At 38.4% G+C, this 13,656-nt stretch overlaps 1 protein-coding gene across 7 annotated transcripts in view; it reads right to left on the reverse strand.

Annotated features, from left to right (window-relative positions):
* DENND5B (DENN domain containing 5B) overlaps positions 1-13,656 on the reverse strand; it is a 213,413-nt gene that overhangs the window by 47,622 nt on the left and 152,135 nt on the right. For 4 of the 7 annotated variants that reach the window (XM_043439977.1, XM_043439976.1, XM_043439975.1 and 1 more), the window contains 2 exons: positions 2,168-2,261; positions 1,232-1,342 (listed from right to left, as the gene is read on the reverse strand). In XM_043439977.1, coding sequence (XP_043295912.1) covers positions 1,232-1,342; positions 2,168-2,261 — 205 coding nt within the window. The remainder of the gene's footprint in view (positions 1-1,231; positions 1,343-2,167; positions 2,262-13,656) is intronic. The other 3 variants (XM_043439981.1, XM_043439980.1, XM_043439979.1) reach the window with 1 other exon arrangement.

Genomic DNA, 13,656 nt, shown 5'->3' on the forward strand with positions numbered 1-13,656 from the left:
CAATAGTCCATGGAATTCTCCAGGCCAGAATACTGGAGTGGGTAGCCTATCCCTTCTCCAGTGGATCTTCCCAACCCAGGAATCGAACTGGGGTCTCCTGCATTATAGGCAGATTCTTTACTAACTGAGCTATCAGGGAAGCCCAAAATAGTAGGAACTACCCATGAAAACATATCCTATTATTCAGTAAGCACTGAAATAATTGCTCTTCAGTACAGGCTTTCATCTAATAAATATCCTGTCCCTCTAATCAACGTGGAGCATGTGAAGAGCAGACCAATGTAAAGTTAAGTATATTTATCTTACTATGTCATAATGGGATAAAATACAACCAAAAGTCCTAAGTAACTCTGGCCCTCAGGTAAGTCATGTTCAGTGCAACCCAGTGTGCAGGGGCCTGGGAAGAGTACTGGCTTGGAGTCAGGAGCCTGGCCTGTGGGCCTAGCTCTGCCTCTGTGTCCATTTGACTTTAGACAAAGCCTTTTGGACTTGCTTCCCTGGTGGCTCAGATGGTAAAGACTGCCTGCAATGCGGGAGACCCAGATTCGAACCCTGAGTCGGGAAGATCCCCTGGAGAAGGGAATGGCTACCCAATCCAGCATTCTTGCCTGAAAAATTCCATGGACAGCGGAGCCTGGCAGGCTACAGTCTATGGAGACACAGAGAGTCAGACATGACTGATCAACTCACACCTAGATTAGGTTAAATCATGTCAAGCTGAACAAAGATACCTCAACTGTTTCTCTTAGCACTAAGATTCTGTATTGGAGATCTGATTTTCTGACCATATAAAATACAGACCAGGAACAAGGAAGGGTAAAATAAAACACTGCAGAGATAAACTCAGCAAAAGAAAAGTTGTTTGAAAATGAATCACTTCTGCACTTTTGCAAAATGCTTAAGTAAAAGAAAATTTGAATACTTAATATATTTCCCCTTTTTGGAAGAAAAACAATGTGCTAAATCTAGTCCCCTTCTTCTCCCTCAAAAATACCACTGATTTGGGATTCAAATAATCAGTTTTCTCTGCCAAAAGTAGAGAATACTCGTTAGCGCAAACACCATCATGAAGAGGTACAAGTCACAAAAGGAAGTGGAGAGCTAAGATTTCACGTCACAAGGTGATGTGAGGCATCTAGAGCTATGTGCACTCACATACGTGGGTGATTCAAGGAACACCACAGACAAGATTCAGGAACATCTGCAAAGGACTTTCAGGCAAAGAACATACCAGGCAGCACTCAGAGAAGGATTTTTTAGGAAGTCGTGCAGGAGGAGGTGGACCCTGATCCCACTCCCAGAATGCCATGGAGTTCTGACAGACCACAAGTTCCCCGGAAGGCTATGAGGATGGAGAAGTGCAAATGACAGAAAAGCAAAAAAGAAAAGGATGGGAGAAAGAGACAAGCAAAACAAGCATGCATATGATAAAGTCACAGCAGAAGGGAAGGGAGAGAAATATAGTAGCACAAAGAAAAGCAGTAGACAGGCTATGCTTCAGTTCTTAAGAAAATGTTTAAAACCATGTATGTATGAACAAATCAACAAAAAGCAATATATATATTCAGAACGACGTTTTCTGCTTTTTTTTTTTACCCATTTGAGTTTAGAAAAGAGTTAACAGATAATTGACTACGTTTTTTTGATCACAAGAAAAAATTAAAGATTACTTATCATTATCCAAGTGTATAATTACTGTTTTATTTTCAAATAGTACAAATAAAGCATAAGGATATTAATTTAAAGTAATTCTAAAACACTCCTAAAAATGGTGAGAACAAGCCAAGGACACATCACAGGCAAATATATATTTACTAAGCTTTAATTATGCTTGAAACTTAGAAAGTCTATGCTTCTTATACCTTTTTTCCCCTGCAGGATATATACTGACCAAAACTTTATCCTAAGCTCAGCCTTTACTTGATGTGGTCCACAGGGAGACTTGTTTTACAGCCTTATTTTAGATGTATTAAAATTACAAAATGGAAAAAAAAAGGTGTTTCAGCTATGTCAGTCAGTATAAAAGAATTACTATTTTAAAACATAAATTGAACAATTATTTTTTTTAGAAGAATGCAAGAGAACCTACACAATGATACCTGCTGGACTAAATAAGCCTAGTTAACAGTTCCCGCATCAAGGCGTGCCAAGAAGGCAACCTACATACCTCCCTCAAGTCATTGTCCAGCCCAACGTGCTCGGAATGCTGGCGAAGGCGGTCTTTCCTGCGCTGTGCAGTGGCGCTCCGACTCACCCAGCGACTGAAAGAACAGAAGGGGGTAGGTTAAAACAAACAGTCAAAAGAAAAAATAAAATGTGATCTCACCTGTCTTTAAAATAGAAAGGATGTACGGTTGAAAACTAAAGACCAGCAATACTTACTTTTCAATAGATTCTTTTTAAACAAGTATATACCAGCTTTATTGAGATGTAATTTAGATATCAGATATTGGCTCAGTTGCGGCCAGCTCTTTGCAACCCCATGGACTATATAGCCTGCCAGGCTCCCCTCACAATGGAATTTTCAAAGCAAGAATACTGAAGTGGGTTGCCATTTCCTTCTCCAGGAGATACCATATAATCCACCCATTTAAAATATCCAATTCAGTGGTTTTTAGCATACTCATAGAGATGTGCAACCCTCACCACAATCAATGCTTCTTTCAAACTGAGGTTAAAAAATGTACAGTGTCTATAATGATTCTCTCCTTTCCACCTACCTGCCCAATAGAGCCCCAAGTCTGGATAGAGACCACCCTAGCACTTTCTTTTGTCATATCCATGTATTAATAGATTAGTTCTTGATTTCCCTCATGACTACCAAGAATCACTGAACCTGCTGCCCTTTATCAAGTTCCTCCATTTTTTTTTTTCATTTATTTTTATTAGTTGGAGGCTAATTACTTTACAATATTGTAGTGGTTTTCGCCATACATTGACATGAATCAGCCATGGATTTACACGTGTTCCCCATCCCGATTCCCCCTCCCGCCTCCCTCCCCATCCCATCCCTCTGGGTCTTCCCAGTGTACCAGCCCTGAGCACTTGTCTCATGCATCCAACCTGGGCTGGTGGTCTGTTTCACCCTTGATAGTATACTTGTTTCAATGCTATTCTCTCAGAACATCCCACCCTCGCCTTTTCCCACAGAGTCCCAAAGTCTGTTCTGTACATCTGTGTCTCTTTTTCTGTTTTGCATATTGGGTTATTGTTACTATCTTTTAAAATTTCATATATATGTGTTAGTATGCTGGATTAGTCTTCATCTTTCTGGCTTACTTCACTCTGTATAATGGGCTCCAGTTTCATCCATCTCATTAGAACTGATTCAAATGAATTCTTTTTAATGGCTGAGTAATGTTCCATTGTGTACATGTACCATAGCTTCCTTATCCATTCGTCTGCTGATGGGCATCTAGGTTGCTTCCCTGTCCTGGCAATTATAAACAGTGCTGTGATCAACACTGGGGTGCACGTGTCTCTTTCAGATCTAGTTTCCTCAGTGTGTATGCCCAGGAGTGGGATTGCTGGGTCATATGGCAGTTCTATTTCCAGTTTTTTAAGGAGTCTCCACACTGTTCTCCATTTCTCTTAAAAGACTGTTACCAAACCTTTCCCTTTATCCTCAAGTGCCTCTACTCAAGTTGATGACCCAGCCTTGCCTCCTTCCTGCTGCTCTCTACTTCACTGATACACACATACAGACCCACCCCCCATTCATCTTTCTCCTAATCCCAAAGTGTAATATATACTGGCCACAGCTCAAAACTTTCTTCCACCAGGATCCCTGACCAGTCCTCTCTTGCCTACTCCAATCTTCTCCATTAGAAATATCATGTGCCATATCTCCAATTTTTTTTCTCTCAAATGAGTATTGCCCTTTAGCGTACAAGTATGCTGGTCTCTCTGACACTACATTTCAATCTGTTTATTTGCTCTTTCATGTAAACATTAAGAAAAGTTTACATGTAAGGTCTCTGCTTAATTATCTTCGGATCTACTGCTCATCTCAAATCAGCTTCTTTTCCTGAAAATGATCTTGATGAAGCCATTTATAGCCCTAACTGCCAATCCAATGGCTGTAATTCCATTCTTAGCTTACTTACACTTTCTGCTGATCCTTCTACCTTAAACCTCCAGATGTCTTCAAGTATCTCAGTGATCCCAATGGGGTAAGATCTCTCACATTTGAGCTTTGGAAGATTAAGTTTTCTTCCCTTCTATTCATCTCTCAGACAGCTTTAGATGCTACATAGAAAGTGTTCTATGATTCCTCCAAATTTAAATTAGCTATCCCTCTCCTATTCTCCAATTATAGCTTTTATCACAGTGTTTTATAATAACTTAACTCTATTTTCTATATAATCCTCTCTGCTATAAATGCTTGAAGGGTCAATATCATTTCTGTAAGCCATTTTATCTGCAGAGTCAACTACATCACCTGTTCCTTCTATAAATACACCCTAAATAAATTTAATCAGAGACACAGTCTAATATTTAGGTTTACAGATGTTCATCACAGCATATATGCAATAATGAATTCTGAGTTTCCTTTATTCTAAGACTCACATTTTGAGTAAGTTAGTGACTCACACTTGGGGCTTCCCCAATGGCTCAGTGGATAAATAATCTGCCTGTAATGTAGGAAACAGGAGACGAGGGCTTAATTCCTGGCTTGGGAAGATACCTTGGAGAAAGGAATGGCAACCCACTCCAATATTCTTGCCTGGAGAACCCCATGGACTAAGGAGCCTGGCAGGCTACGGTCAGCAAAAGAGTTGGACATGACTGAGTGACTACACACACAAGACTTACATTTTGGCTTTTAAACATTTCTGAGGGGACTTCCCTGGTGGTCCAGTGGCTAAGACTCTGAGCTCCCAGTGCAGGGGTCCTGGGTTTGATCCCTGGTCAAGGAACTAGATCCCACATGCTGCAACTAAGGCCCAGCACAGCCAAATAAATAAATATTAAAAAAAAATAAAAGTTTCTGAAACTAGGATGAATCTTCTACGTCATATACAAGTTTAAAGCATAATTTTTCCAAAAACCTTTTGAATTAATAGCAGATCTTACAACCAACGGTTACTCAGATCAAGTAAACATGCTCAATTCAGTTCAGTTGCTCAGTTGTGTACGACTCTTTGCGACCCCATGAACTGCAGCACGCCAGGCTTCCCTGGCCATCAACAACTCCTGGAGCTTGCTCAAACTCATGTCCATCGAGTCGGTGATGCTATCCAACCATCTCATCCTCTATCGTCTCCTCTCCTTCCACCTTCAATCTTTCCCAGCATCAGGGTCTTTTCCAATGAGTCAGTTCTTTGTTTGCATCAGGTGGCCAAACTATTGGAGTTTCAGCTTCCACATCAGCCCTTCCAATGAATATTCAGGCCTGATTTCCTTTAGGATTGACTGGTTGGATCTCCTTGCAGTCCAAGAGACTCTCATAAGAGTCTTCTCTAACAACACAGTTCAAAAGCATCAATTCTTCGGGGCTCAGCTTTCTTTATAGTCCAACTCTCACATCTATACATGACTACCGGAAAAACCACAGCTTTGACTAGACGAAAGGGTCTTTTGTCAGCAAAGTGATGTCTCTGCTTTTTAATATGCTGTCCAGGTTGGTCATAGCTTTTCTTCCAAGGAGCAAGCGTCTTTTAATTTCATGGCTCAATGCAACCTAAATGTTCAACAGTAGGGGGTGATATAATGAAAGACCTTTATAATGAAAGTCATTAAAAAAAATTAAGTTACCAGGAATATCAATGGGGCTTCCAGGGTGGCTCAGATGGTGAAGAATCTGCCTCCAATGCAGGAGACTTGGGTTTGATTCCTGGGTAGGGAAGATCCCCTAGAGAAGGGAATGGCTACCCACTCCAGTATTCTTGCCCGGAAAATGCCACTGACAGAGGAGCCTGGTGGGCTACTACTGCCCATGGGGTCGCAAAGAGTTGGACACAACTGAGCGACTAAGACTTTCACTTTCAGGAATATCAATAATATGGGACAGTGGTCATGATACAATAATGAATGAAAAAGCTGGATACAAAGCTGTGTAAGTAATTTTCTAATTAGCAAAACAAGTATGGACATGCACACAAGGATCCATACAATGGAAGGGCATAATACCAAAAGTTAACATTTTGTGGTGATGGCATTATAGGTGGTTTTCTTTTTATTTTCAATTAATTTTTAACTGAAGTATAGCTGATATACAGTGTAAGTTTCAGTATACAACAAAGTATTCACAATTTTTTAAAGTTATACCTCATTTACAGTTATTATAAAGTATTGGCTGCATTTCTTGGGCTGTATGATATATCCTTGTTGTTACTGTTGTTCAGTTGCTCAGTAGTGTCTGACTCTTTGCAACTCCATGGACTGCAGCCTGCTAGGCTTCCCTGTCCTCCTCTATCTCCTGGAGTTTGCCCAAACCCATGTCATTGAGTCAGTGGTGCCATCCAACCATCTTGTCCTCTGTTGTCCCCTTCTCCCCCTACCTTTAATCTTTCCCAGCATCAGGATCTTCTCCAATGAGTCCTCTTTGCATGAGGAAGCCAGAGTACTGGACTGTCAGCTTTAGCATTAGTCCTTCCAATGAATATTCAGGGTTGATTTCCTTTAGGATTGACTGGTTTGATCTCCCTGCTGTCCAAGGGACTCTCAAGAGTTTTCTCCACAATTTGAAGGCATCAATCCTTCAGCACTCAACCTTTTTTACTGTCCAACTCTTACATCCATATATGACTACTGGAAAAACCCTAGTGTTGACTATACAGACCTTTGTAGGCAAAGTAATGTCTCTGCTTTTTAATATACTGTCTAGGTTTGTCACTGTTTTTCTTCCAAGGAGCAAGTATCCTTTAATTTCATGGCTGCAGTTACCATCTGCAGTAATTTTGGAGTCCAAGAAAATAAAATCTGTCACTGTTTTCATTGTTTCCCCATCTATTTGCCGTGAAGTGATGGAACTGGATGCCATGGTCTTTTTGTTTTTTTGAATGTTGAGCTTTAAGCCAGCTTTTTTACTCTCTTTCACCTTCATCAAGAGGCTTTTTAGTTCCTCTTTGCTTTTTGCCATAAGGGTGGTGTCATCTGCATATATAAGGTTATTGATTATTTCTCCTGGAAATCTTGATTCCAGCTTGTGCTTCATCCAGTCTGGCATTTCACATGATGTACTCTACATGTAAGTTAAATAAACAGGGTGACAATATATAGCCTTGAAATACTCCTTTCCCAATTTGGAAACAGTCCATTGAAAGTGGTCTGGTATTCTCATATCTTGAAGAATTTTCCAGTTTGTTCTGATCTACACAGTCAAAGGCTTTGTGTAGTCAATGAAGCATATATTTTTCTGAAATTCTCTAGCTTTTTCTATGATCCAATGGATGTCGGCAATATGATCTCTCGTTCCTCTGCCTTTTGTAAATCCAGCTTGTACATCTGTAAGTTCACATGCTGCTGAAGCCTAGCATGAAGGACTTTTAGCATTATTTTGCTAGCATGTAAAATTGTGCGGTACAATTTTGAATTCAATTGTGCAGTACAATTTTGAGTACAATTGTGTGGTAATTTGAATGTTCTTTGGCATTGCCCTTCTTTGGGACTGAAATGAAAACTTACCTTTTCCAGTCCCGTGGCCACTGTTGTTTTCCAAATTTGCTGGCAAATTGACTGTAGCACTTTCACAGCATCATCTTTTAGGATTTGAAATAGCTCAGCTGAAATTCCATTACCTTCACTAGCTTTGTTCATAGTGATACTTTCTAAGGCCCACTCCAGGATGTCTGGTTCTAGGTGACTGATCACTCTATCGTGATTATCTGGGTCAAGAAGATCTTTTTTGTATAGTTCTTCTGTGCATTCTTGCCATCTCTTCTTAATATCTTCTCCTTCTGTTAGGTCCATACCATTTCTGCCCTTTATTGAGACTATCTTTGCATGAAATGTTCTCTTGGTACCTCTAATTTTCTTGAAGAGATCGCCAGTATTTCCCACTCTGTTGATTTCCTCTATTTCTTTTCATTGTTCACTTAAAAAGGCTTTCTTATCTCTCATTGCTATTCTCTGGAACTCTGCATTCATATGGTTATATCTTTCCTTTTCTCATTTGCCTTTTGCTTCTCTTCTTTTCTCAGCTATTCGTAAGGCCTCCTTTGCCTTATGACAATCATTTTGCCTTTCTGCATTTTTCTTGGGGATGGTTTTGATCACTGCCTCCTGTACAATGTTACAAATTTCTGTCCATAGGTGTTCAGGCCCTCTATCAGATCTAATCCCTTGAATCTATTTGTCATTTCCACTGTATAATTATAAGGGATTTGATTTAGGTCATACCTGAATGGCCAAGTGGTCTTCCCTACATTCTTCTATATCCTTGTAGTATATTTATTTCATACATAGTAGTTCGTACTTCTTAATCTCCTACCCTATCTCCTACCTTAGATTAATCTTCTACCTTAATTTCCTATCTTGTGTCTCCCTCCCCTTCCCTCTCCCCACTGATAATCATTAGTTTGTTCTCTGTATCTGTGAATCTGTTCCTGTTTCATGTTCACTAATTTGTCTTACTTTTTAGATTCCACATATAAGTGATATTATACAGTATTTGTCTTTCTCTGACTTATTTCTTGTACTTATTTCAAGTCCATCCATGTTGTTGCAGATGGCAAAATTTCATTCTTTTTTTATGGCTGAGTATTACTCCCTTGTGTATATGTACAGATATCGCATCTTCTCTATCCATTCATTTATTGAAAGATACTAAGGGTGCTTCCATATCTTGCCAATTATAAACAATGCTTCTATGAATACTGGGGTGTATGTATCTTTTCGAATTAGCCTTTTCTGTTTTTTTTCCAGATAAATACCCAGAAATAGAACTACTATAAAATATGGCAATAGAACTATAAAATAGCTTTTAGTTTTTAGAGAAACACCCGTACTGTTTTCCATAGTGACCTCTCTGATTTATATTCCCACCAACAGTGTACAAGGGTTCTCTTTTCTCCATTTATTCACCAACATTTGTTATTTGTGGTCTTTTTGATGATAGCCATTTTGACAAGTGTGAGGTGGTATTTGGGGCTTCCCTGGTAGCCCAGCTCATGAAGAGCCCACCTGCAATGCAGGAGACCCCAGCAGGAGACCATGGTTTGATTCCTGTGTTGGGAAGACACCTTGGAGCAGGGATAGGCTACCTACTCCAGTATTCTTGGGCTTCTCTGCTGGCTCAGACAGTAAAGAATCCGCCTGTAGTGCAGGAGACCCGGGTTGGGAGGAAACCCTGGAGGGAGGCATGGCAACCCACTCCAGTATTCTTGCCTGGAGAATCCCCATGGACAGAGGAGCCTGGTGGGCTGCAGTCCATGGGGTCACAAGAGTTTGACACGACTGAGTGACGTATGCATGAGATGTTATTTCATTGTGGTTTTAACTTACACTTTTCTGATGATTAATGATGTTGAGCATCTTTTCCTGTGCCTGTTGGCCATTTGTGTATGTCTTCTTTTCAAAAATTTCTATCCAGACTTTCTGCTCATTTTTAATTTTTTTTTTTTTATGTTAAATTAGATGAGCCATTTATTTAGGCTGGATATTAATCCCTTATCAGTCATATCATTTGCAAATATTTTCTCCCATTCAGTAGGCTGTCTTTTGTTTTTCTTGATGGCTCCCTTTGCTATGCAAAAAATTTTAAGTTTAATTAGGTCTCATTTATTTATCTTTGCTTTCATTTCCTTTAGGAGACAGATCCAAAAAAATACTGCTACAATTTATGTCAAATAGTGTATGTTTTCTTCATATATCAAATTATTTAAAAAGACTTTTCAGCTCTTGATTTATCATGCCCATGACTGCATTCATTGCACTATTCTAGAACTATTTACTCTTGATAAACCCCTGAGAGCACGGAGCTATACACAAGATGTGAATTTATACTTTTGTCATCCAGCAAGTCACACTGCATGACCGACAACTGATGATTTAAAATGTATTATTAATACAGTATCCAATTTACAAAAAGCTTAAAATCAGAGTGCTGCTTCTTTTGTTGCTCTTTAAATAATTTATGCATGCCTTTGGTTTCAAACTGATGAATCATCTCATTTCAGTCTGCTATTTAGAGGAACACTGAATAATTATGATAAAAATGGTAGCAAAGTAAAGTAGCCCCTCTTAAAATAGTTTTTTGTTTTTTTTTTAAAAAGAATAGGTTTATATTGAGAAAAAAATGCAAAGAGCTAGTGACAGATCTTTGAAGTAGAATCCTTAGAAATGTCCCTAAAGCAAAAGATCAATGTAAGACTGTATAAGACTGTAAAAAGGATACCGAAAAGGAAGATTCAGGAAAAAAAAGCATATCAAGACACTTAAAAAGATCCTCTGCTTGATCAAACTTCAGTCAGACCCCTGGACCTTCTCCTAAGCCTATCTATGCATTTCTTTGTAAAATCCAGTTTTAGTAAGAAACTTGCTAAGTCAGCTTAGCAGAAACCATTTCCCCTCTCATTATATGATCATTCTGGACATCCGATCAAGTTCTGAATTCTCCACCATCCCCCAGGTGATGTCTAATCACTCATGTCTGTCTTCAACAAGAATCCTATTAGGTCAGCTCACTCAGAATCCCCCTTTACCCCTGATGTTCCCTCTTGGTAACTTCCTACTCACTGATCCCACTCTGCTCCTTGGTGATGAATTCCCAAGTGTCCATGCAGTATTCAGAGAAGCCTCCAATCTCCCTCTCCACCGCAAGACTCCACTGCAGCGGTCTCTATACCTTAAATAAAGGTACCCTCTTCAACAAGGGTCATGAATTTTTTTTTTTAAGAACTTGGAAGCAAAATATAAATACTAGCTGATGAATTTATGTAATGAAGAGAAAGAGTAAAATATAAGTAACACAATATATAAAGACCTGGAGGCCTTGGAAACAGCCCTGTAACAAAAAAAAAACCCTGTCATGTATGGTAGCAAAATTTCCTCAAATTAAAAAATTAGGGTTACTAAACAAATAGTAAAAATATGAGGTGGATTATAAACACCAGCTAATGAACTTATAATGAATAAAGGAAGGCACAAAATACACATGGCTGAACATTTCTCCTGGTAGGCAAACTGGAAAAGCACAAAAGACAAGGATAAATATTAACTCTCAGGATATAACTATCTCATTCTTTGAGACAAAATGCCCAGTTTAATTTTCTTTTCAAAACAGGGAAATGGGCATCTGCTTTAAAAAATTACTATGAAGTCCACACATTTCTCATCTTGTTAAATAATTTATTCTTTACATTATTAAACCTCATTTGGTAAGTATAATTTTACCAAAGAAGAGTACATTTGCGGAAATACTAGACTGCTTATTTGTTTTTGTTTTGTAAGTAGCTTATGGAATTTGAACAGTTGATCAATCATTTGCATAGTCATGGTTATAAATCCCTTTACCCTGTAACTAATTCTGAGATCTATTCTCTTTCAGACTACAATCTAGGTGAAAATGTAATGCTTTCAGACTACAACTCAGTTAAAAATGTAATTCTTGAGGCTCTGTGTGGAAATGGGAAAATTTGAGATTATATGTAAGATTAAAAGCAATAAAATATGGCAGGAAGATTTTAAAATTGAAATCTTTCCTCCTCAGCACTCCTCCCTTCCTTTCCCTACTTTATTTTTCTTCACAAACCTTATCACTTTCTGACAGGTTATTTATTTTACATATTAATAAGTTCCTTGTTTGCTTCCTCATGCTGAAAGCAGGGATTTTTGTTATTTTGTTCATTGCTAAAGTCCCAATGAACAGGACAGTGTCTCATATATAGTATGGGTTCCATAAATATTTTCCAAATGAATGAAGGAGCACTCTAATGCTATCCAAAGGAAATAAAAATTAAAAATTATTTTAATTGTTAAAAATAATTAATAAAAATTAATAGTCTGCCCATGTCAAACTGATTCAAAAAATTAGGATAATTTATAACCATGAGAGAAAATGAATGAACTGATGACTTTGTCATCCACTTGTGAAAAATAAAATACTGTATCTAGTACAATGATTTGGAAAGTCTGAATCCCCATAACAGTCAACATGTCTTAGTGCATTTCAAATTCAGTGTTTATAAAAGCAAGGATAACTCTTCACTGGAGGGTGAAACTCTGCAAATTAACTAAGGTAAGTAAGTGAGTAAAATTTTTAGTCATGAGCTATTTACTTCCATCTCATAAGCAGCGTATTAATTCTCTCTGCAACCTTCCTCCCCAAGACTTTAGTATAAACATTTGCATTTCTACAGGAAAGGAAGATTTCATTCTGAACATACAACTTTTCCACCTTTCTAGTGAATCATCCTCTTTCACTGTCTTCATTAGAGTTGAAGCAACCTACTTAAATAACAGAGTTCAATCAAATAAAGCTTTTTAAAAATCCACACTTCACTTTACTGCATAGTATTCTTTTTCCAAATATGTAAAAGAACGCTGGTACTGAAGATTTTCCAGACCTTCCCACAGTTCTTATGAATTAGACATCATGAACATGGTGCCAGTAATAAGGAAACCCGGGTTCTAATCCTAACTCTGCTACTAATCCAAGCTAGTACACTTACCAACATATAATGATGACACTGTTTCAGGGTTAGGCTCTTTGATCTCAATCTTTGCTTCATGAAACTCTTCATGAAGCAAGATGGCACCTGAGAATGTACCCTGTTTCCGAGGACACTATCCTATCTTCTTTTGGGTCTACCCCTCTTCACAGAGCCCAGGGTGAGGCAGGGCTGAGGCATATGAGACCTCATCAGATTGGTATGACAGGCTGTTGCTGAACTCTCTTACATTCAGTATTTTAGGATATTCCAAATTTCTTAGGGGGCTACCAAAGTAAAACATCCAGCTCAGAAGCAACAAAAGGCACACATCCCCTTTGTATGAGAGTGACAGAGTCAGGTATATATAGTACAATGGTTAAGTGCTTGGGCTCTGAATTAGTAGACCTAAGTTTGAGTCCTAGTTTCACCACTTCCTAGCTGTGTGATCCTGAAGTGACTTGTTGATCATCTCTGAGTCACCATCATAAAATGGGTAAAACAATATAGGTTTATATGTAGGGATATGCTTATAATAAGGATCAAAGAACTAATATACTTAATGCAGTCAGCAAAGAAGCTAGTGCAGACCAGCTTAATAATACTAGCTATTATCAGCATTATCGCCACAACTAACACTCTCTTGGCATGGAGAAGGCTCCACTGGCAGGAAAGGCACTGCTTTTGAAAGCAGGGGGAAAAGGGGGGCTACAAAGAAGGATAATTAAGTAAAGCAATGATGAAAATTTCCAAATTTTTTGACTGAGATCTGAAAGGAGGTGGATTATTATAATGATAAATACAAGCATACCTCATTTCATTGCACTTTGAAGATACTGCATTTTATACAAATTGAAAGTTAGTGGCAACCTGTGCTGTCAGAGGATCATAGGCATTTTTTAGTAGTATTTTAAATTAAGGTACCTATATTGTTTTTTTAGACATAATGCTATTGTACACTTAATAGTCAACAGCATAGTGTAAACATATGCACTGGCAACCTGAAAACTTCTTGCTTTATTGTGATATTCACTATACTGTGGTGATCTGGAACCAAAATCAC

Source organism: Cervus canadensis, chromosome 21 (genome assembly GCF_019320065.1).
Source record: "Cervus canadensis isolate Bull #8, Minnesota chromosome 21, ASM1932006v1, whole genome shotgun sequence".
NCBI lineage: Eukaryota > Metazoa > Chordata > Mammalia > Artiodactyla > Cervidae > Cervus > Cervus canadensis.